Below are 23,817 nucleotides of genomic sequence, written 5' to 3' on the forward strand. Positions count from 1 at the left end.
TCAGCGCCCGCCCATGCCTTCAAACGCTGGGAGTGGCAGCGGGTGTGACCAATCACAGAGAGGAGGTGTAGCTGTTCTTGCCAATCACTCGGGAGGGCGAACGCGTGCCTCCTGGCAGCGTCTCCTGTCAGCCGCCCCCGCTGCTGGCTCTCCTCCCCTCAGCCCCCGGATCCGGGGGTGTAGGGAAGCGGGAGTGTGGCACCTGCCCGTGGGGTGAAGCGTGGGCTGGGCACTCAGTGGGTACAGCTCCTACCGTCCTTCTGCAGCTGCGAGCCCGCGCAGGAGGTACCGCTCCATCCCAACATGGCGGCTGCTGCCTCCTCGCGTTGCCTTTTAGCTGTCACAGGCCGGGGACGGGCGGTAAAGAGCTGCTGGCGTGGTTCAGGCTTACCTGTGCCTAACGTGTAGGTAGGACAGTGTGCCTACACCAGCCACGAATGTAGCTTTCAGAGCAGGATACCATTGTTAAATTAGGCAAAAACACCGATTCCCTCTTTCGGGGAGGCAAAGGAATGCGCTTAAGCACGGAGCTGATGAGTAACTCGTTTTCCTGCAGGTAGGACGACGTGCCCTTGCCTTACAGACTTGGTGCAACTGAGAAGGGCTGTGGCAGTTGTACCTCTTTTTGATTTATATTGGGGCTGGTTGGTTTGTTTTTTCCCCTGCCTCGGAGACTGTTAGTTGCTAGCACAACCCAAACCCCATCGGATTCCGTATCTCATGGGCAGCTGTATTCACCCCGCCAGGAAGGCAGGGAGCGAAAGAGGCCTGGCAGCTCAAGGAACTGGCACTGCAAAACTGCACACCCCCACCCCCTTCCCTGCAAGGTTTTCATCCACCTGGCAATGCCCGGGGCTTGCTGCCAAGTCCCTGCAGGCAGTCCTGTGATGACTGCCTGCACAGTACGTCAAACGCCACCAGACAGGCACCATGCACGTTCCTGTCATCTTACGTAGTTCACTGCAAGCTATCTAAAATGTAGGAGTATTTTTATCTTTGATCTTTCATGTTTCCAAAAAAAACCACACCCCACCACACTAAAACTCTTCATCTGCTTTCCTCTACTATATTTGTTTCATAGGAAAAACTTAGCTTATTAGATCAGATATTAGGTATGCCTGATTCAGGACCTTGTCATCTATAATACCCTGCCACAGATACTCCAAAGAGAAGTCTAAGTATCTTATGCTAAGATGTGATTACTCTGTCCTGCTGTTTCTGCACAAGAACAAGTGATTTTTCTTGCCAGCAGCCTCTTTTACTAATTGACTTGAACTGTTCTATTTTGTTAGATTATTCTGTTTTATGAAAGTTCTTATATTGCCATTTTTTACGGGGATGTGCAAGATGGCATTAAACACATCTGTGTTTACCTTGGCCTAAGAGTGCACAGCAGATGTTATAGGCACCATATTCTCCTCTCTTTTTTTGGCTATTCTGCTTTTAGGATACATGCTTTAATTGTCTGTTACAGATTCTGCTTTGACTCAGAGAGATTAAAATTGTGGTGGATAATGTGGACAGTATTTATTGCACTATTTCCCCTCATAGTGCTGTCCAGAATTGATAAAGACTCAGGAGTGGATTTGGATTTCTAGCAACCCTTTGACTGTTTCCTTCACCAAAGGTTCTTAAAGAGATTTGGTTGCCATGGAAGATTATTGGAAATCCTTATTAAGAACAGAATAAGGAATAAAGGGGTTTTGCAGTAAAACCCCACAGAGTTCTGTGCTAGGATTTGTACTGTTGAGCATGCTCATTTTAATTTGCTTTTTTGTAATTCCAACTAGCTTTTGTTCATTTTACCCTTCTCCATTTGCTTACTGTTTCTCCTTTCTGTAATTTCACATCCTTTCCCTTCTTAGGAACATCCTAATGTCTGTCACTTCCTACCAACCTTTACCCAGTTTTCTATGACCCATTTCACAGAAACAGATAATTCTATGTTTCAACTTCTTGATTTCATAGGCTCTTTCTCTGCAGATTGAACCTCTCACACACTTCCTTTCATAATATAGTTTCTAAAGGTCTTTTTTCCCTGGCTACATAAGACAAAGAGCCACAAAGGTCAGCTGCTTTCCAGGGAACATGGAGCCAAGAGCAAGAAGGCAGCCAGCAGGGCAGGGGTTTTGCCACCCAGGGCCCCATCTCACAGTATCCACACACAGGGTGAGCAGGGTAGGTTCAGGGATGTTCAACCACAACCTGAGAGAGTCTGGCAAGTTCATGGTGATAAGGCAAGTCCAAGGTAAAGTCCGGAAGGCAACCCAGCAGTCAGGGTCAGGCCCAACAAGGGTGGAGGGTTAGACACTGTCCCATGATCACTGGGCAATGACAAGGCAGATCTGAGGTTATGCTAGGAATTCTGTCTACAGGTTGCAGTCCAGATCAGTGGAGTCCATGACCACGCAGAAGCACAGCTCTGACTCATTTGAAGGCCAAGGGCTAAACTTAAATAGAGTGGTCCATGGGCAGCGAGTGAGGACAGAGGCACCAGGTGAGGCCATTAAGGTTTATTTGTGCACTCAGGGCCCTGACAACATACTCTGTTTCTGTGGGCTCATCTTCCATATATGCAAAAAATACTGCAGAGAACAGTTTTCCACTAGTGAGCTAATACCTGTGTTTCAGAATTGCTCCTTGTTCCAGAGCATGTAGAAATTATTGTTGATAAAGGATGGCTGTGCTGGGAAGGTGTTTCAGACAGTGGGCAGTGCATGGAGCTTGGTGGAGATCAGTGGGTGGGGCACTGATGTGAGAGACAGAGCAGGCTGTGCAGGTTTCGTAATCTGGGATTATGTCAGAATTGGCTCACCCATGCACACCTGGCTGTGGCATCCATGTCAGATGTCTGACTCTGCATGCTTGAGGGCTCACCCAGATAAACCAGAGTTAGCACACAACAAGCATCTATCTAAGGAACGTTACACTTGTGGCATACCAAATTCTACAGAGAAATCAAATACAAATGCATAAGGAAATCTGTGCATCTTAATGACAGAGTTTAGTGGGGACCTGGCTGGGTTAACAGTTGAACCTTATGATCTTAAAAGTTTTTTCCAACCAAAACAGTTCTGTGGTTGTATTTGTCAAGTTGCAGCTACACAAGGGCACCTCAGGAACATCACAGCCATGGCAAACTGTACTTAGAGTTCAGCAGCAGGGCAGAGGTAGTAACAAAGGGAAGCTATGAAAATTCAGTAAGGTAGTTTGGGGTTTTTGGAATTGTTTTTTAAGCCTGTCTGGAAATTTGTTCCTGAGCTGCAACTCGTGTGAATATCTGCCAGCAAATTCTAATTTCGTGCCAATCAAAAATTGTGACCTATATTAACATTCTAGAAGCAGGGAAGAGAGCTTGGCACTGCCCGCCAGGACTGCACTCCAGTCTCCTGATGGCTAATGTCTGCTGTCACTACATTTTAAAGGCAGGTTGGATTACTTCTCACAATAGGAACTTATTTATAGTGCGTTCACTCTCAGTGCATCCTTTGCCTTCTTGACAAAGCATCTGACAATCTCTCAGTAAAGGTTGTCTGCCTTTTTTAACAAAAGAGAATGGGATTGATAGGCTTAAAAATGAAATCCGATTCCTAAGGGGTTTATTTTCCATCAGACTTAAACTATTATATCCAGTAATATGAACAGTATTTAGTTCAGACACTGCTTGGTGCCTTGCTCAAGAAAGCCACATATCCAGACATCTGAGTTTCCCCTGTACATTGTGTGGGAGATATTTGTGTTTAAAAATATTCCTGTTGGAAAACCCGCATTTACAGGGCTGCTTCTGAACAGGATTTTCTAAGCACTTTGGGAACAAAGATGTCAGAATGTAAAAATACCAAACAGTGACACTTGGTGGTTAGTTATGTGACTTGCACATTTCTCACCACCTACCTGATGAAAAATGACCCTCAGCTTTTGTCATGTTTAGTAGCCTGAGCAATGTGATTTATGGCAGTCCGCACTTCAAAAGCTTTAGAAGCACCAAGTGAGCCTCACTGTGTTCTGTGGTGCTGAGACATGTTTGAATTTTTCAGATGCAGAAACAAGAAACTAATCAATTGCCAAAATCTGTGCAGTTCATTATTGCACAGTACAAACTGATTTGATACCTGCTGTGTTCCCTAGGCCACATGTCTCTTCCTGTTCTGTCATAATCTCATCTAGCTTCCTGGCATATACACACCCACTTACTTTTGAATCAAGTTCTGAGTGTATTGGAAGAAGTTGTATTTTCATGAAAAAGGCCTTGGCCACCTGTTTATTCCCCAGATGTATCCCATTTATAAGATATTATAATAAAATGAAGCTTATTCAGCCCAACTAAATGCCTAAAAATCATAAAATATGAAAATCCTACTAATGTGAACTCACGTTACTTGTCTGGCTGAAGATTTTCAGTATCTTGCTGATCTCATGCAGGTCTGTGCTTCCTGATTGCACAAGAGGCACACCAGGCTTCCAAAACCAGCAGGTCACTTCCAGTCAGCACTAAGACTTGTGTTCCCTGCTGTACCCCAGGGCCTCACAGCTCCTTAGAAAGCTACCCAAGAGACCCATGCCAGCTGTAAGAGTCATACCAATTGCTTGCTTAGGTAAAAATAATAACCAGGAAGAATGGCTTATTTAATGATTACTTTCCAATCTCACTATGAATGCATTCTACAGGAGTAGCAACTCCCAGAGCAGGGATCTGAAGAGGAGTAGTTTGGGCACACAGTACTGTCTTACCTCCATATTTCTATCTAAGGAAAAGAGCTTGAGGAGATGGAAAGAAAGAATAAAACTAGGCACAGTAAAAAGTGGCAGTCCTAATGGCTGAAATGTCAGTGGGGTAGCTCATCCTTTCACAGTGTTCCTGGTCTGTGCTCTTGTATGATTTCTGGTGAGGGAAGGAGGTACTTCTTTGGTATTTTAGGTAGGAGGGAAGCAGGAAGTGACTGGGAATACAGAGTGTGTCTATATTGCACAGTTAGCCAACCCAAATGACTGCTGTGCTGTTTGAACGAGACCCCGTTGCTTTGTCTCTGAAGATGTTCTGTGGTACTTTCCAGGTCAGTTTATGCCCTGAGGGAAATGGGAGCAATGTCATGATGATTAATGGGTTCTGTAAAATACTCTGAAATATTTTGTCTGGCTGTTGTAGAAGATGAAAGTCATTGTCATCTATTCTTTGTCAAAATAGTAGGAACTCTGGGTATTCTGAAAATACCTTGTAAGACAGTATACTCATTACAGGAGTCTTGTATTCAGGCTTTCCTGAAAGGTGGAACTATTTTCACATGGAATATGCCTCTTTCAAGTATTTTCACATTAGGTGGAAATACTTTCATCACTTGAGGCCCTTTCTTGGAAGTGATTCAACTATGTGAACTCTTGCTTTTAATAAAAGACTGTTTAAGCCAGTGGGATTCCTGGAATTCCTGAGCCATTTATGCTCTTCTTTACACTTCTCTTAGCACATCTTAATTCAATGAACATTTACTTTGATCCCCACAGACTTAATGATGGTAAGAAATAGTCATCTTGTGAAAACTATGAAGGCTTGGACTGGCATTTCTAGTCTGATTTAAGATGAATTTAGTTTTGACTGGTGTAGTTTCTGGGGTCTTTGGTTACAAACTTTGAACTATCTTAGCCCAGGTGATACAGCTAGTGTCTGTGTAGAGTATTATAGTAGTTTCAGAAGAAAAATAGCAAGTACTTTTACAAGTATTAGTTAAGGTTTATTATATGTCAGTGGAGTCAGCATTGCTAAGCTATTGTTTAACAATATTACTAACATGAGCTAAGCAGATCACATTTTATTACAGATAATACTAAATTGCAATAGGAGTCCATAGTTAATCTCACATGTAAGATGAAAAATAAAATAAAAACATAATTGTAATTAGAAAGAACCCAAAAACCTCCTAGGATCTCCACAGGCACTTTTTTATCTTTTATTAGAGAGAGAAGGGGAGAGGAACTGAGTGGAGAGAGGCTGCTTGGACTTGATTTGAAGCAGTTAAATTACTTGCCTGAATGCTCTCCAGAGCCACAGGCTCAGAAGTTGTGGCTTCTTTTAAAGTACGTATGTGTTTCTGACCAGTCCACTCTCTCAGTTCTCCTGGAGAAAAGAAAATCACTTTGCAGGGTCAAAAAGTAAAAAAGATAGACTATATAAGGACTACCTCACCCAGTCACACTTTAAGAAAGTAGAAAAGATGAATGCAGAAGATGAGAGATTATCTCTGCTTTAGCATAATGTGATTTCCATGTAAGGGGGGTAGGTAGGAAAAAAGACAGAACTAGTGCCACAGAGACAGAAGTCCTCATATCTCTTTAAATTCCATAAAAAGCTACTGTTGAAACGAAGAAGGTCAGAGGTGGAAAGCTACCTCCCTACATTTCTAACAAAGACTGTGACCAGATCTTTATAGCTGTACCTTTTAGCTTCGTACAGAACTACAATAAATGGTGAGCCTCTTTAAGGAATTATCTACCTTGATTATCTCAGGGAAACATCTCAGAATTGGGAACTTTTATGAGCACAGACTCCAGCAGGATAAAATAATCACATCTTTTATAAGCATTGACTCCAGCAAGATAAAATACATCTCTACAAGATTATTTTTCCTCAATGAACCCTCACTTTGTCACTGTAACCTTCCCCCCTGGCAGGCTCTCTCACTGCCTTGGTTGTTTCCCTAACATTTGTCAATCCCCTATCTATGCTTTTCTATTTCTGGCTCTTTGTTTGCTCTCTCACGGATATCTGCACTTCTATTTTAGTACTCTTATCTTTTATTTCAGTGAACAAGGTCACAAGTGAAAGTGGGCTTTGGCAATTCCAGTATTAGCTAGCTGACATTAACTGACATCATGGAACTGTTTGCAGTGTCACGGTAGAAGCTCTGGGCTTTACACATCCATGTATATTAAATTTCTCAGATACAATTTCAGGTGGTGCCCCTAACACAAAATTCGGCACTGGGATGTGCTGAATACGTCACCAACAAATCCACATGCACACTTTCAAATCCCATTTCCACTGGTGCATGGAAAAGACAGGGCAATGCTCTGACTTCGACAGCAGCACTTGGGCAGGAGAAGTCCTTTAAGATCATCAAGTCCAACTGCTAACTTAACACTACCAAGTCTGCTGCTAAACCATGTCCCTCTAGGGATGGTGACTCCACCACTTCCCTGGGAAGCCTGTTCCAGGGCTTTACAACTCTTTTAGGTAAGAAATTTGCCTATATCCAACCTAAACCTAAACTTTGGCCTGAACCTGAGGCCAATTCCTCTTATCTTGTCACTTGCTACTTAGGAGAAGAGACGGGCCTTCACTTTATTCCATCCTGCTTCCAGATAGTTGTAGAGATTCAGAAGGTCTCCTCTAAGCCTCCTTTGCTCCAGGCTAAAATTCCTAGTTCCCTCAGCCACTCCTCAGAGGACTTGTGGTCTAAACCCTTTACCAGCTTTGCTGCCTTTCTCTGGATGCACTCCAGCACATCAGTGTCTTTCCTGTATGTGTTCTATGTCCCAACAAGATCATCTGGATTGTAGATACTGACTCTTGAGAATATCCTTACACGCATTTAATATTGTACACCAAATGCCTCCAGTTTTCAGTAGTCTGGGTTACTCCATGAGTAAACCCACGAACATGATCTTGTCAGGATCAGGGAAATCAGAGACTTGATTTCCAAGAAGAAGCAATCCCTTTAGATTGATTCTGTGCCAGGCTACTGGCACAGAGAAACTAATTCTGGCAGTATCTCTAGTCTCTAAACACAAAATAATTTTCAAAACACTGTGCTCCATTGTGCCTATTATACACCACTGTTTTCTTACTCAGAAACATTATCAGTATAGAAGATTAAAGAAATTAATAAACTGAATAACTTGTTTATTATTTTAATAACTTTTTCATTATTTTGAAGTGGGAAATGAACAGCTGAGTTACTGTAGAGTATTTCCTTTCTCAGCATCTCTAAGCTGGTGGTTTTAAAAGGAGTATTTAAATTGTGTTCTCTAGCTGAAGAAAAAAATGTGAAGAAAAAGTCTGTATTCAGAAATAGAACCACCAGGTGAAAATGTTGTAGCTATCACTTGCTGTTAAGTAACACAGAAATGTCTAAACCCAGCAGGACTGCTGTAGGTTTGTAAAGCATAAGATGAATGGTTCTCATACTCACCACAACATGTACACAATAAATAAGCAAGCTAGCATCCACCTCTCAAAAGTGAGTTCAGCTTCCCATCATTTTGTATCAGTCATCCTTCCTTTTGTTCTTGGAACATAAGCTTCAAGTTGCCTTCCTCTTTTTTAATTTATTTAATATTTCAAGGTTCTCTTGCTATAGCATATCCCAAAGAGTGAAAGCCAGCTCCTACCGCAGGGGGTCAGGCCTCTTACGAACAGGTAGCTCACTCTAAGCAGTGTCAGGGAGGTCACAGGTACTTTTCTTGGCATTTTTAACAACATTACATTTTTCTTATGGATCGCTTTTTAAGATAAAAGGTAGAATTGTCTGATTTTATTACCCATTCACTTGTGTTTCCATTTAAAGAGATTTCTCTCTTGTTTTTCTGAGGCCCTTCCATGGCAGCTAGGCTGACTTGTTTTGCTCTTGCACAGGAACTGGGCTCACAGCAGTACTGATAGCTTAGCTCCTCATTTTAGCAGAGCACTGTGGAGCCTGCCTACGTAGCCAGCAGCCACCACTCTTACATCCCAGGGTGGAATTAGGTCACAGCTGGGACACACTGAGCATGCACAATGCAGAAGTCAGCTGAACCGCCCCTGGCTTCTGTCAAATGCCATTCCATAGCCCTGCTCCAAAGTGTTATTTCACATCTTCATGCTTCTCAATCCCTTCTTTATACATCTCAGGGCCGCTTTTGGGGTGACTCAAAATGTATGTAGTAGAAGAAGAAACTCTGTTTGTGAATCTGGGAACTAATAATGAATAATACAAGTGGTTGGCATGAACAGATCTGTTGGCTTTGATTGGACTATATGACTATGGTAAATATTCAGGCACAGAAGTGTTCGCCAGCTTATACTTCAGAGCCAAAATGACAAGCTTATTATCAGTCAACAGTATTACTTGTGCTGCTTTAAGGCTTCAGCCGAAGATCTAGCACCAAAAAATCCCAACCTAAAATTAAGATGAAATGCATCCAGGGTTGCAACTTTCAGGCATGTACTGGGACCAGAAAAGTTAGCAAGGCAAATAGGAATGGCTGCTCTGGGACAATCGTATTTTTATTGATTTCACTGATAGATTTATAGAAGCTTAGGAGATTTCTTTTGTGTCCGTTCCCTTTCTCAAATTATTCTGGAGCCATGTGAAGGGAACCAACAGGTATGGTCAAGCTCAGTGAGTTAAGCCTAATAAAATCTGTTTCCCTCCTAGAGATGATGGAAGCATGAGAAGACTGCAGATTCCCTGCTCTCCCACATCTTAGCTGTACCTGGGGGCAGAGGGAAGTACTTTGATCTGCAATGCACCTGAGCAGTAGTAAGTTTATAGAGTGGCATAAAAAATGGAACCAAAGTCTTACTTATGGAAACGATGCAGACTTCAGCATCCAGTTTCCAAGACCAGGCAGGCTGTTTGGTCAGGGCATAAAGCATTGCAGAAGAGCCATTGCACTGTGCATACAGCCCCTGGCAAGCATAAAGAAATCTGGGCTCACTTCACCTTCACAAAACATCTGTCATCTTTTTGCTATTATGTGGTGAGAGGTTTCCCCTCTCTATTAAAACCATCCAATTCCTTTTTTTTTTGAGTTAGTACTAATCAAATGCCTCACTGACCTAGCTAAAACAAATTTAATGTGTTCAATTTTCCAGTGTATAAACAGTTCTGTCTAAAAGTGAGATGAATAACTGACATCTTTCTTAGCAGCCTTTATGAATTGAACATGTTGAGCAGAGTAGCTGGGAAAAGGTCAGAGAGAAAGGGCTATGCTTAGATATTTCCGGGGGGAGGGGGGTGGGTGGGGGTGTCCATCAGGGTGAAGCATTTTACTAGAACAGCCTGGAGAGGATGTTACTGCTTACACTGTGTCAGTTCTGAGGGTGAAGAAACAGCTCCAGCGTCTGCATCTGTCAGTCTGGCACCTTTAATAAGTAATTAAATCACACTGTAGATTTGTATACATACTGGGATAAATAATAAATGACAGCTATCACACTGGCATGCAAGCAGGCATGCATTCCCAGGGCAGGAAATCACATACAGCATTTCATTTGTTGCCAATTTATCTGTAACAAAGTGAGGAAGATGCCCTGGGGACTGGTGACTAACAAGGAGCATTGTTTATGCTACAAATCCCATCCGGTTATTAGTCTTTGAAAAGTGCTTTGTTTAGCTTATCAGCGCTTCAGCAGCAATGCCAGCGGCAGGCTTTCTGTTCTAAGGGTATTCCTAGTTCCAAATTCCTGACTCTCACTCTACCCCTCCACCAGAGGTTATGTGTTACCTGAGGGCTGAAAATTAGGCATGTGAATAATCTGTTTGTAATTTTTTTAGCAACTTGATCATTATGTGGGAAATTAACAGCTGAGCTATTAATTTCTCAGCATCTCTAAGTTAGTGTGGAAAATTACTATGAGACATGGTTTTAAAAGGAGGATTTAAATAGTGTCCTCTAGCTGAGTGTTTGGAAACAGAAACACCAGAAAATGTTGTAGCTATGACTTGGTATTAGGTAACACAGACATGTCTAAACCCAGCAGGACTGCTGGAGGTATGCAAAGCATAAGATGTTCTGAAAAACTGAAAATTAGGCAAGGTGCTCCAATGTCTTCTTGAATCGGGATCAGGATGGTTAATGCTGCACAAAACCCAGCCCTTAACAGGTTTCCTTATTAATTTTTCTGCATTAAATTGGAGAAGATCTCTACATAAATCAAGGTTTTATTAAGGACTGTGGAGCATGACAAAGAGTAAGCAGCCTGTGAAATACATATGCCTGCTTGAATTCTGCACTTGATACACTTCTACACTGGAACAGGTAGCCCAGGGAGGTGGTGGAAGCCCCATCCCTGGGTGTTTCTAAGGCCAGGCTGAATGTGGCTCTGGGCAACCTGATCTAGTGGAGGGTGTCCCTGCCGACGGCAGGTGGGTTGGAACTAGATGATGTTGGGGTCCCTTCCAACCCTGACAATTCTGTGATTCTGTAAATGGACACTACTGTATTACACAATCCAATTCTGCAGTTACACAATCCCAAAGCATCACAAGAGTCGGGCAAGTTTTAAGCCTGTTTCATAACAGTATTGATAAGCCACTACTCTACCAGATGATCAAATACCTGTACTGTGTCCTTGGTCAAGTTAATATTTAAAAATAGTCATGCCATTTCTTATTAGGCTCAGGTATCCTTTTGATTATATTAAGCAATTTGGGGGCATGGGAGGGAGATTTCTTTAGATCATTTAAAAAGGGAGGGCTGTTGGTTTTTTTCCGGCACTACTCTGCTTTTTTAGCAATTTGCTGTATTTGAGAGAAAAAACCAAACAAACAACAAACCACTGTGTTCTTTTCCTAACTGTAATTTAGGAAACCTGTCAGCCCCTTGCCATTGGGCAATGCAGTTAATAATTGACAAAGATGCTGGCCTTAATGAATGATTCCACACCAGCACTGGCAGTGGGTGTAATGCACTCAGCTCCTCTCACACATTTCTGGGAAGAGGAATGGTAAGTCCAACTTTATGTAGTCATCTGAACCATGGTAGGAAGCAATCACTAGAATGATTATGACTAAATGGCTGCAATATTTATTTATACTTCAAATCATTAGATTACTTTTGGAAAAATTGCCAGAATCAATTAATCCTTTTGAAATATGTCATATTATTCATTTACTTGTGATGAGGTTAAATATGTATTGTCAAATAATGAGCTGTCCAGTATTTCCTTCCTGATCATCATAATTGGTCTTGTAATTGAGACAAGGAGCAGCTGATCACCTTACCAAAGGAATCTGAGCAAGTGGCCACACAGTGCCCTGTCTTCCTAACAAGTCTGAACCTCAAAGCAAGGTCTATTTTACTTCTAAATAATAGCACATGTTCATGGAAAAATGACCGAATGTTTGCTAGCATGTGTGTGAAAAGTTTAAGGCTTTCTCTGAATCTTTGGATTCTGTTTTCCAGATTAATTTGCTTCTGAATTGGTGGTTCTTAGGAGGGGTTTATTTCCTCCAAGTGAAGTAAATTATTTCTATGGGACTATTCATTTTACTGGCCCATTCTGTAGTGTGACTCCCGAGAACATACGAGTTAGAAACACCAATATTTTAGGGTTTTTAAAGATGAATCTGAGACAAAAGTCAACATTAGGTGTTCAAGATAATATTAAGAAAATTGTATGGAAAATCTTGACCTGGGTGTCTTCCTTCACAGAACACAACAGGGTTCTGTGGTTGCAGAGTATGAGCAACAATTCAGCTTCCCTCTGTGGGAACAGACTCATTTCAAACTTCACTGTGTGAGCAGTATGAATTCTGAAGGTACTGCCAAATTTTACTTTCTGTGCTAACTTTGTGGCACTCTCTAATCTGACTGCAGCTAATCAAGTTACTAGGGCATGATGCTTTTGGGGACAAATGGTGCAAGTTTGGCCCAATTCTGCCATAGCAGAGAATTTTCTGGCAAAAGAGCCCAAATTCAGTGTGCTACCTTGAAAATTACACTTTGATAGTCCTCTTTTTATTCATCAAAGATGCCTTACAGTGCCAGTACAGCATTATCCAGGCCTGGGATTTTTAAAGGTGAGACAGGCATCAAGATTCAAATACAAGGCTACAAAATGGTAGCTTTTATGGGCACTCTCCAATTTTCCAGCCTAAAATCTTAACAGGAATGACAATTTTAATTATGCTGTTTGTGATTAGGTATAGAACTACTATCTGAAAGGAAGCTCCAATATATATCTGTCATTTTAGGCAAAGTCACAATAAATATCTTATACTGTTAAAACTGTTTAATGCCATCAAAAACTGAAAGCCTCATGACACAAAATACTAAATGCTGTAATCACTACTTCAATCTCTAATTCAATCTGCTAGTTCAAATGTTCAAAGGCTGGCTCAAGATTTTAGAAGGGGTAAATCAATTCTGGCAGACTTATAGCTACATTAGATATCATCTGTCTTCTCTTTCTATCAGATCCAGCTGGGCGGTCCCCTTATAACCAGGCTAAAGTCAACTTGAACATCATTTGAGTGCTTGGACTCAATAAATCAGAAATCTGATTATGTGCACATAATCTATTAAAAATAAATGAAAGAAAGACTTGGCATGGTTTTTCTAGCCTGTCTACTCAGGACAAGCCTAAGCCACTGATAGCTTTGCTGAAGGTGACCCCAAGTCTCTTTTTTCCCTGCTGTTAATGAAAGAATGGCTATAGCAGGTCAAACCTGGGCCATCTAGCCCTCTCTGCAGCAATGGGTGCCTACAGATGAATAAAGAAACATTAATGATGCCTTGCTAGAATACTCTGGTGATTTATGGTTCAGGAGCTGCCTCAGGCAGGGGTACTACCTTTCACTTCACAGTACTTGATAGCCAATACCTGTTGAACATCCACTACTGAATCTGCCCCTGTTAGTCACACTGCACAAGCTGATCAGTTTCTCACCTTGCTTCACTCAGTAAGAGAGAGGTTATAATAAACTAAAAAATGCTCTTTCATGTCATTGGGTGAATTTACTGGTACATGAATGATTTCTCTTAATTGTATACATGCACATACTCTTCACCTAGTATCCTTAGTGCAGGATCATTGCCTGGTCTTTGTCCTGATTCATAGTCTTAACTCTTACCTTAAATGCTCTGAAAGCAGAGTTTGAGCATTGTCAAGTTCTCAGCAGGAACTTACTCTCAGCTGAGAAATTTCCAGCCCCTCTGTGTGGTAGCTTACCTCAGCAGCCAGAGAGGGTGTCATACAGCAACACAGCAGCATTCAATTTTCCTATTTTCTGAAGAGCACAGACTCTGTTTCTGCAGATTTGTTCATGTAAGTCAGCAGAAGATGACTCATCTGGAAAGAAACTATAATCTCTTGTCCCCCAGGAGTCATATAGTAAGTTAATTATTGTACAACACATTCTAATACGAACTACACGAGCAGTTTCAACTTTGTGAGGTTGCAAAGGGCAAGAGAGCTTTGCAAAGTTTCCATCAGTTATGGTCTGGGAATGCTGGGTTTCCCTTGACTCAGTATCTGTTGCATAATCAGAAACACATTTGCTTCCCTTTGTTGTATGAGACAAAGATGAAGAAATATGCATGTTATTACTTTGCAAAAATAAAGATACCTAATGAGCTTATGTTATGTATGCAGTGTTTATAAACACAACTGCTCTGGGGCAGTTCCTCAGCTGATGAAAACTAGTACAGCTTGTATCAGCTGAAATAACACTCTTCTGAGGCTGCAAATACCCCAGCAGTGCTGCGTGGGAAGTCAAAATACAGCAACATGATGTGCGATAGGAATTTTGGGTAACACTGTGTTGAAACCTGCTTGCCTGGGGTTCACCTCTCAGTGCACTGGACTTGAATCTCATCATTCTTGTGTTTTGGTTATTCATACCCAGTCATCCCAGCTTTGTTGGGCTGTTGTGTAGCTGTTATCTCAGCAGGAGATAATCTTATCAATGCCCAGAGAGGAAAATCTGAAAACAGTATCAATGCCTTTAGCATTTGATTTATTTTTTTTTCTGGTGAGAATCAGAAACAAAGACATTTACAACTTCACAAAGAGTAAAGGAGAAAGGCTTCTTTCAGTAGTTATGCCACATTATGTTTAAACCTCCAGTACTTATTTACAGATCCTCGTTATAGGAAGGATGGTGCTGATTTAAAACTACTTACTTAAGTGAACTCATCATTTTAGACATGGCTTCCTATAAAAACATTTGGCAGACTTACATTGTGCCCTCTCCTTTCTTGGAATGACTACATTAGAAGAATTAATTGCTTACCAAAAAAACCTGTGCTGTCAAATGAGCTTGAATCTCCACAGTCACTATGAGTCTCCCATTATTCGGCATGCAAAATACAGAATCGATTCTATTTTCTCTTTATCAAAATTTCTAGGAATAGGCCAAGTACCTGGAAGTGTAGACACTGATCCATCATGTAGACAGGTGCCAGTCAGATATCTGAAACACAATAACCAAACCAAATGGGGGGTAGCAAGCATACAGCAGTACTGTAATCTCAAAGTATGCCAAGCACTTCCTCTGACTGCAGTAATGGAGAAACAATGCCCATCCCATATAATGCTGGGCCTCGGTGAAGTTCACAAGTTTTTGATCAAAATACCAAATAAAACTAATTGATGCCATCTCCTGTTGTGTCTCACTAAACACTTGTAGGCAATGGAGGACAATCCATAACCTTCAAGACTTAAAGTGAAGGAACTTCCTTTTAAGCTCCTTCCCAGTTTCAGTAGTGCCCCTCTGGTTCTGAGACTGACAGGCAGAAATAACTTTGGCTCAAAAAAGGACACTAATCATGTTATTATTACATTTCTTGATCTCATTGTGGTTATGGCAATTGAACATATGGTCAAATGCAAGTTTCTCCATGGTGTGCTAAGGTGAAGTGGGCAGGTCCATCATCCATTACAGACCGGCTAATGCATCATAATAAAGGCAGCACAACCTTACACTGTGGTAAGGAATCAATATCAAGTAAGAAGAGCTATTTCACCTCTCACCATACCAAACAATCCTGGCATAGATGAATGTATCATCAGACAGGCTTTTAGTGCTTTCAGGCAATGATTTAGGAGCAAAGATTAGGCCAACGTACATCCTTCAGCTTTTCTCCTCCAGAAATGTGATAATACATGTTAGGTTTTCCAAATGTCTCTTTAGCAAAGCAAATAGAAGGATGGTTTGGAAGCAATTTATTAACTTAGGAATTTTTGTTATGCATCGTCTGGTACACTCTAAGGATTCCATTCTGCCACCCAAGGAAGGCAAAGAACACACAGGTCTCTATTTCAGTACATTTAAGTGACAGACAGGATTACAAAAGAGGAGGAAAAAGCTCCAAAGGCTACTGAAGCAGACTTTGGGTGCTGCCTAACTAATAATGACAGCTAGACAAGCCAGTGGTGCAAACTCAACTCGCTGTCAAAGTGTAAATATTATCCAGTGGTGTGTGGATACATCACTGGAAGCAGAAATGTGGCATCATGGTATTACCTGTACAGGATTACACAAAGCACTTCATGTCTTTGTGCCCAGACTTCATTAGCTGCTGAGGTAACAAACAGCTATATGTGACATCTATACTTCAGTTTTTGTGACTCTGCTAATGATGGTAAATAAATACTAATGAACTCAATATGCCAGCCAAAATACTCATTTACTGAAGACTCTCTGCTACCTTTATTCTAGGAATCACACCGGGTTTGGCAACCTGGTAATCACAGTGACTTCAGCTGCCCCATCTGTCTCCAGACAGCAACTCTCCCAGTAGAAACCAACTGTGGACATTTATTCTGTGGTAAGTTTTCTGGACTGACAGTGCAGTGCTTATACAGGCACTAGAGGCAGAAACCCCATCTTTACATGCTCCCCAAAATTAGTAACACTGTTTTAATTTGCTCATTGCTTTCATACCTACGAGGTACCACTTCTGAAATGTCCAAGAAGTCTTAAGATGACAAGAAGTAACAGATCAGCTCACAGGATATGGATAAATCACAAAGCAAATTCATGGAATGGCTAAAATGCACCCATAAATCATACTATTTCTGTTCAGCTATGCAAAACCACTCCTGTTCTAAAGATCAACAGTCTAATTATCAGAGTTTGGAACTATGAAAGCTCAAGACATAACAAACATGAAGTCTTATCTTCAATCATGGACTCACTGCTAAGGCAGCTTGTCCTTATAATCAGCAGCATAAAATTCCAGCTATCCCATAGAGTTAAATCTGATTGTATTTATATTGGTGAAAATCAGGAGCAAGGCACACTGGGCTTAGATCTGATTCTGTCCCAGAGATTTGTTTCCCGTGTGAAATATTTGCCTAAAATGAAGCAGAAGTGATCTAGACCAAGAAGGCAAATTACCTTGGTTTATGGCCCTGTAAGTTCCTTCTAAACAACAACAAAAAGTGGAAGTTGCATGTTAAACAATTAAATAAGTTTCTAGTCATGTATAAACCTTCTTTTAATCTGTTTATTGTTTTTCAAGTAAATCTGTGTGGCCATGAAAGGGAAAAACGCTCAAAGACATCTCATGCATGATCACTAACTGTTTATTCCAGCTCAGGATCTGTGAATAGGCAAGGGGCAGATCCAGATATATAAGGTCCTGCTATTGAGGCTGTCCATGGTGTGGTCTGTCCTCCCCCAGTGCATCTACACTGACTGGAAAATCTAAGTAGAACCATAAGCCTCCAGGGAAATGTGTCTGCTAGATGCCTTCTTTGAGGCTGCTAAGCCCTGTGGTCAGGATTATAAAATTGAAATCATTTTTCAAAGGGAATACAAGGACAAAGCACAGGATAAGGGAGGAAGTTACGTTCATCACTGCATTTATAAAGGGGATTTCAGGATTTTTAAGGCCCACATTCTGCACCACTGGTGCCAGTGTGAGCTTTGCACCTGCTGGCAGGCAGCAGGATAAGGCCACCAGTATGCTTTGCCTGGACTCCACACTGTCTCAGATGCCTGAGACACACTGTCCAGTGCATTCACAGGTGAAGCTGACAATCTCACTGCCCCAGTTGCTTATCAGGTTCCTTGCTGAATGCTCTCAGCCTCACAGCAGTGTTGGCAGAGACAACTGGAGTTCATGATCTGATGAGCCCATAAAGGTACTTCAGGGCTGCTGTGCAGCAAGTGATCTCTGGCTGTGGGGCAGGCAGCTGGCATCAATAGTACCTGATACTGCAACAGCAAGCCACAACAGCACTCCAGTCAGAACCATAAAGCTCCTTTTCCACTGCTTTGACATTTTAGAGACCTTAATGCAAGGCAAAGTTTTTATATTTACAATCCATTTGCACTTTTTTTTCACCATGTGAGAATGTTCTAAGAAGACCCAAACATAAATGAGAGCAAGAGACTGTCTTGTTAATGCTGGTGCAATAAAAGCACATTTTCACCTTTAAGGGAATGTTATTTGTCTCTAGTTTGAAATAATGTTCACACAGCACAACCCCTTATCACCACTGCCACTACCTCCATCCTCTGAAACTGATACTGTAAAGTCTGGCTATACAAGAAAACCTTCTAAGGCATCAAAAGCACAGTGGATCACCAACAGCTAGGGACACTTGGGGCTCCTCTGTCTCATAAGCGACACCCTTTAATACTTTAGGTTGTCGCATGTTTTTATAACACTGTTTTATAACACAAAGGAAAAGGATGCTTTGAGTCTAACTCACTCCAGGACAAACAGTAAGCATATGGCCTCAAAATGTGTTTCAAATAACATCCAAGAAGTTACAGTTTCAGTACAAAGATAGACAAAACAACAATGATCATCAACTTTCCTCTTTCTCAGGCCTGGTTCATTTTCTCTTTTCCATCTGTGACTGTGCCATAATGGTGTGGATTTTATTTTTATTTCCCTCTGAGATCTGCAGAGCAGAAGTACCATATACAAGCTTGGCATATAGCAGCGTCGTCGTTAGCTGTATGTATTTAGCCAGGCCTTGCTTTCCTCAAGTGCATCGTCAGTGCATGATAGATGTTATGGCTGTGTTTATATAGTAGAAATGGCCTCTCTGACGTGTCTGTTTTTCATGTCTTAAACCAATAAAACTTTACATTGGGCTTATCAAAACCATTCTGTGTAGATCTAAGTCTGTTGTGACTGAAATCAGTCATAAAACTTCTCTTGATGCCCTATAGAACAGAGCTAAAGCAACACTGGGCTCTCTTAATAAATTCCGCTCTGGTTAAAGTTTTATTTAAAAAACATGGTCAAGCCAGAGCTTTTAAAGAAGATTAATGTGGACTTATAAAAAATGTCTGATTTTATTATTAGTAGTAATTCATACAGTTTGTCCTGAAGTTTTCCTTTTCAGCTCCAGTTTGAACCATATGTTCAGGAAGTTCAACTGAAAAGCGATCCTTGAGCAATATTATTTTTTTCTAATTAACAATAACCACAGAGGTATTTTAGAGAAACCTCCAGACTCCCGCAGAAGGTTGTGCAGCCAGCTAGATTAAAACAGGATTTTCTCTATTTTATTAAAAAATGCACCAAAGCACAAATAGATCAACTTCAGAGGAGTCCTTCTTTTTCTCTTCTACTCAACAAAGGGTTCTGCATGCAGCAACTTTTAATTTCTATGAGGTTCTTTTCTGAAAGCCCTTGAAGAACTCTGGATCCATCAGTGCCCCACTGTCATCACTGGGACTGAGCACAGGCACAGCAATACAGCCATATGGATCATGGCACTGGATCTGGACCCAGCAGGTCAAAGCAGCTCCTGATGTCAGGCATGATGCCTGTCAAATGCAAAAGTTCAGGCGAAAGCTGGAAGCCAGCTGCCAGACTGAATTTATCTGTAGTGCACGGGGGGTGGATATAAACACAGCCAAACCAACCAGCCTGTGCATGCAAACAAAACAGAAGAGCCATAAAAAACCCTGCACTCAAACGAAAGCACAAGTAAAAAGCACAAGTCAGAGTGAGGTTCATGAAAAACACCTTCAGGCCAAATGTAACAGTCCCAGCATACAAGATGCAATTGAGAGCACCAAGAACATTCCTGTACTTGATTTCAAATGTGCTTTCTCCAACTTTCCCCTTCTCAGTGACAATACAGGCAAAGCAAGTCTGGGTGCAGAGAAACCCTGCACTGAGTGCTCCTGAAGATGTCTTGTTATAAAACTGCTTACAAGCAGCTACTTGCTTGTTATTTTTTAAGAACAAAGAGCATTGTTCAATTCAATAAAACAATCCTATCAAAACGGCAGCCTTCTGCATCTGTTTTCACTGGGTCCTTGTCAAATCTCATCAGTTTAAATGCTAAGGGACTTTTTTTCCCCCCGACCTGTCATACTCCACACCAAGCCCAGGAACTGCAAGTCACAATGTGCTGCTTCTGATTAGCTGCTATTTATGCTTTCCTGTTTGTGCTGTTAGTGCCAGCACTGACATTCATGTATGTCAACCACTGCTGTCAGCTACATGTGCCATCTAGTCTTCCTGTCCTCAGATTCTGCCTTCTCTCACACCTGAGACCTTGGTGTAAGAGAAGCCAATGTTGTGTTTAGAAGTCAGTTACTTGTCTGGGTAGGAAGAATCATCAAGAATGCAGCAGCTCACTCATCCAGAGCTGTGCAGTTCTGGGAGGGTAAGAACAGAGATGAAATATATCGAGAGAAAGAACAAGGAACAAACAGAGAAAACATCTCAATGTATGATACTTAGCACCAAGATACATGGTGTGCTACCAGGAATCTGCATGGCTGGACACATTGGGTTATTTGGGATAAATGGCCCTCACAACCTTTAAAAGCCACATTGGCTCTGGAGGAACTCCACCTTTATGCAGCTGCCTTGCTTTTGTACACAGCAGCCAGTGCTGTGCTCCGAAGGGTGCCTCTAGTCCCAGGTGCATCAGCCACAGTCTGGGGAGCGTCAGGAATAAGATGCCATCAAGAGGAAAAGAAATTGAATCAGTCTCCACTAGGAGGTCCATGTATCTCTGTATATACCAGTGGAGAAGAGCTAAGGCTCCATTTTGACAGAGTCATGTTGTGGAGTAAAGCCACACATCAAAACAGAAGCAACAAATTGCATTCATTGTTACAGGCAGTTGTGGAAAGAGAGTTCATAAATTCTGATAGCTTCCTTGTCAGCATGAAATAGCCTCAAATATATTTCATGTATCTTTAGTTCTTTTTTTTTTTTTTTTTTCCCCCAAACTTTTATTACTTGTTAGGTTCCTGTCTGATCACATACTGGAAGCACAGTCCCTGGCTAGCAGCAATAACCTGCCCTCTCTGCAGACAAAAGGTAAGGTATGAAATTAGAAGCTTCAGCTTTTAGAATCCACTTTATTTATCCTCTGATTTTCTGCAGCATTTCAAAACCCACTCAGACTTCAGTGACCCTGCAGCTGCTGGCATTTATAATTTAACACACTTTGTATCTGACAACTCTGTGAAATATTAGGAAGATGTGAAGGGCAGTTGGGGAGGATGGAGCCAGGCTCTGCTCAGTGATGTCCAATGATAGGACAAAGGGCAATGGGTGCAAGCTGGAGCAGAGGAGGTTCCACATGAACATAAGGGAGAAATTTTTCACTGTGAGGGTGACAGAGCCCTGGAACAGGCTGCCCAGAGAGGCTGTGGAGTCTTCTTCTATGGAGACATTCCAAACCTACCTGGATGTTTTCCTGTGTGACCTGCCCTAGGTGATCCTGCTCTGGCATGGACTGGATCATCTTTCAAGGTCCATTCCAGCCCCTAACACTCCATGATTCTGTGACCTCCAGCATTTTACTTCTGTACCATTTGTTGTTAGATAACATTCCATAAAACACAGTATGGAAGCTCCTCATCTCATCTGGCCCTACTCAGTGGCTGCCTGTTCTACTGAAGGTTGGATGCAAGTTACAAAAGGAAAATGTTCTGCCTGTTGTGGAACTGCTGGAGCTGGACAAAGGTCCAGTTGTGAGAGAGAGGCTATGGAGAGGCACGTTATCCTTTCAATGGGAGACTAAAATACACCCTGCTAATGTCAGTCTTCTCTTATGAAGGTGGTTCTCCTGGACAACATCTCTTGTGAAAAGCAACACAAGTCCAGTGACCAAACTGCACATGACATCAGAGATTACAACAAGCGCTTCTCAGGGCAGCCGCGACCCGTAAGTGTTTATCAGTCTACCTCTGCACAATGCAGAGAACTGAAAGAGACCCAGCAATGAGAACTAGTTTGTATCACTACGTAACTTTCCTTTCCATCCACTTATTGGTGATATCACAGTAGAAGTGCTACCATCCATTGCTCAGTCCAGCACCTAGTGAAGGTGGTTTTGGGGAGATCCTAGCCCAGAGGAGTCCTCCTGCAGTTATCCTGGAGATGAAATACAGGAAGCAAAGAGAATGGTCAGGCGGGAACTTTAAATATGAACTTGGGTTTAAACTTTAGGGTTTTAATTTGCCTCTAAAATTTCACATCAGACTACAGCTCAGAAAGCAGCATTTTTTCTACCCCCCAGATACTGCCAAATTTGAACAGTTCACACTGTCTCTGCACTTTAGTAAAGCTAGAGTCCCAAGTGGTACAGAGATATGACAGGCAGTGGAAATGCTGTGAAAGATGAGGGCTGGAGGCACAAGCAAGGCCCATTCTTGACAGTGTGTAGTGTATTACCAAAGCAAATCTTCCTCTCCTGTCACATGCTAGTAGGGGGCCTGAAAGGACTGTGGAACCTGTCTCAAGTTTATGTACTAAGCACTGCGGAGGAGAATATTACTTTTCAGCCCAACAAAGTAGCACTAATGAAGAGGACTAATCACTCAGGCCTATGGTTCACGTCCACATCAAGTGGAGAATTTTGAAGCATTTGAATTTACACTTGGTGCCAGATTTTAAAGACTTGCATACACTCAGTACTGCCACTAGGGCCAGTTTCCAAAAGGATTCAATGTCAAACATAATACTTGCTTTTCAAAGTGCTGGGGCAGCAGGGTTTCCTTTTAGAAGTCTGCCTTAGACACTGTAAAATAATTGAACAGCGTAGGTTGATTTGCACAGTACAGAAAGCTTCTGCTTTCAAGAGACTTGAATCTAAAAGTGCTTAAGGGACACACTGAACTGAAAGAACTGCATGCATCAGGATGCAAACCAGCCTAACTCCTATGAACATTTAGCTTGCAGATTACCTCTATGACATGCCGTTATTCCTGACCCTTGCCTTGCGTGGAATCTTCACCTGGGGTGGTCTCCTATGGATCTTTTTCCTAAGAGTTGCCGTTTGCTCCTTTGGAACAATCATATGCTTGTCTTCTCCATTTGACACCAAGCCTGGGCCCCTCTACAGGATGCTTGGAACAGCTGATGACATGGTGGTTGTCTCCCTTCTTTTAATTTGCATGATCAACATTTGTCAGCAGATTGCATCTAATGGGGTATCTATGGCCAGGTCTGCAGCTCCGAGCATGCTCTCAGAATCCTGACTGTCTCAGACTTGGATTCCTTGGACAAACTTCATCAAGTGTTAACAGTCTTCTCTTTGATTTGGGGCACTGTATCATTCTGCTGCTGACAAAGGCTGAAGCAAGACTCAGCAAAGCTTGGCATGGCCAAGCGATTTGATGTGCAAGCGCTTAGGCAGCCAGTTTTACACTCTGTACTTGCTGGACTCCTTCATGCTTCATATTCCTGTAACTTATCTAGACACAAAGTGCCTGAACTGAAAATGCCTCAAGCTATGAACAGAGCTTAAAATTACAAACCAAATCAACATGCAGTTGAGGAGGTTTAGAACTCCTGAGCTTTAATATTTTACATCTTGGCTCAACATGAATAAAATTTTAATTTGAGAACTCAGCAAACTGTTCAATTTGCTCAGTCTTGTACAACACAAGGAACGCTGGGCAGGATCATTACAAACCCTGGTATCAGTGCTCTGTGTTACCACAGCTGATCACACATCTGCTGGAACACAGATGGGTTTACAGCTCCGCAAGAAGTTGCCCTGGTTTAAACTGGAGAATATGAAACTGGTACGAGGACTGGCTTGGAACAAAAATGCAACTAGGAAAGTATTACAAGGGGAGAAAAGCAGTAACAAAATTCATGCAAGAAACATGAACA

The 23,817-nt window shown here is 41.9% G+C and overlaps 1 protein-coding gene across 1 annotated transcript; it reads left to right on the plus strand.

The window, feature by feature from the left end:
* Positions 1-303: 303 nt before the first annotated feature.
* On the plus strand, positions 304-23,274 carry LOC104301761 (E3 ubiquitin-protein ligase RNF170). Its single transcript, XM_054164969.1, has 5 exons — positions 304-360; positions 16,419-16,527; positions 20,936-21,009; positions 21,755-21,862; positions 22,872-23,274. The coding sequence occupies exons 1-5, from the start codon at positions 304-306 to the stop codon at positions 23,175-23,177; spliced, it is 654 nt and encodes a 217-aa protein (XP_054020944.1). The 3' UTR covers positions 23,178-23,274.
* Positions 23,275-23,817: the final 543 nt, after the last annotated feature.

The sequence above is a fragment of the Dryobates pubescens genome, chromosome 11, assembly GCF_014839835.1.
Source record: "Dryobates pubescens isolate bDryPub1 chromosome 11, bDryPub1.pri, whole genome shotgun sequence".
In the NCBI taxonomy this organism is placed as follows: Eukaryota; Metazoa; Chordata; class Aves; order Piciformes; family Picidae; genus Dryobates; species Dryobates pubescens.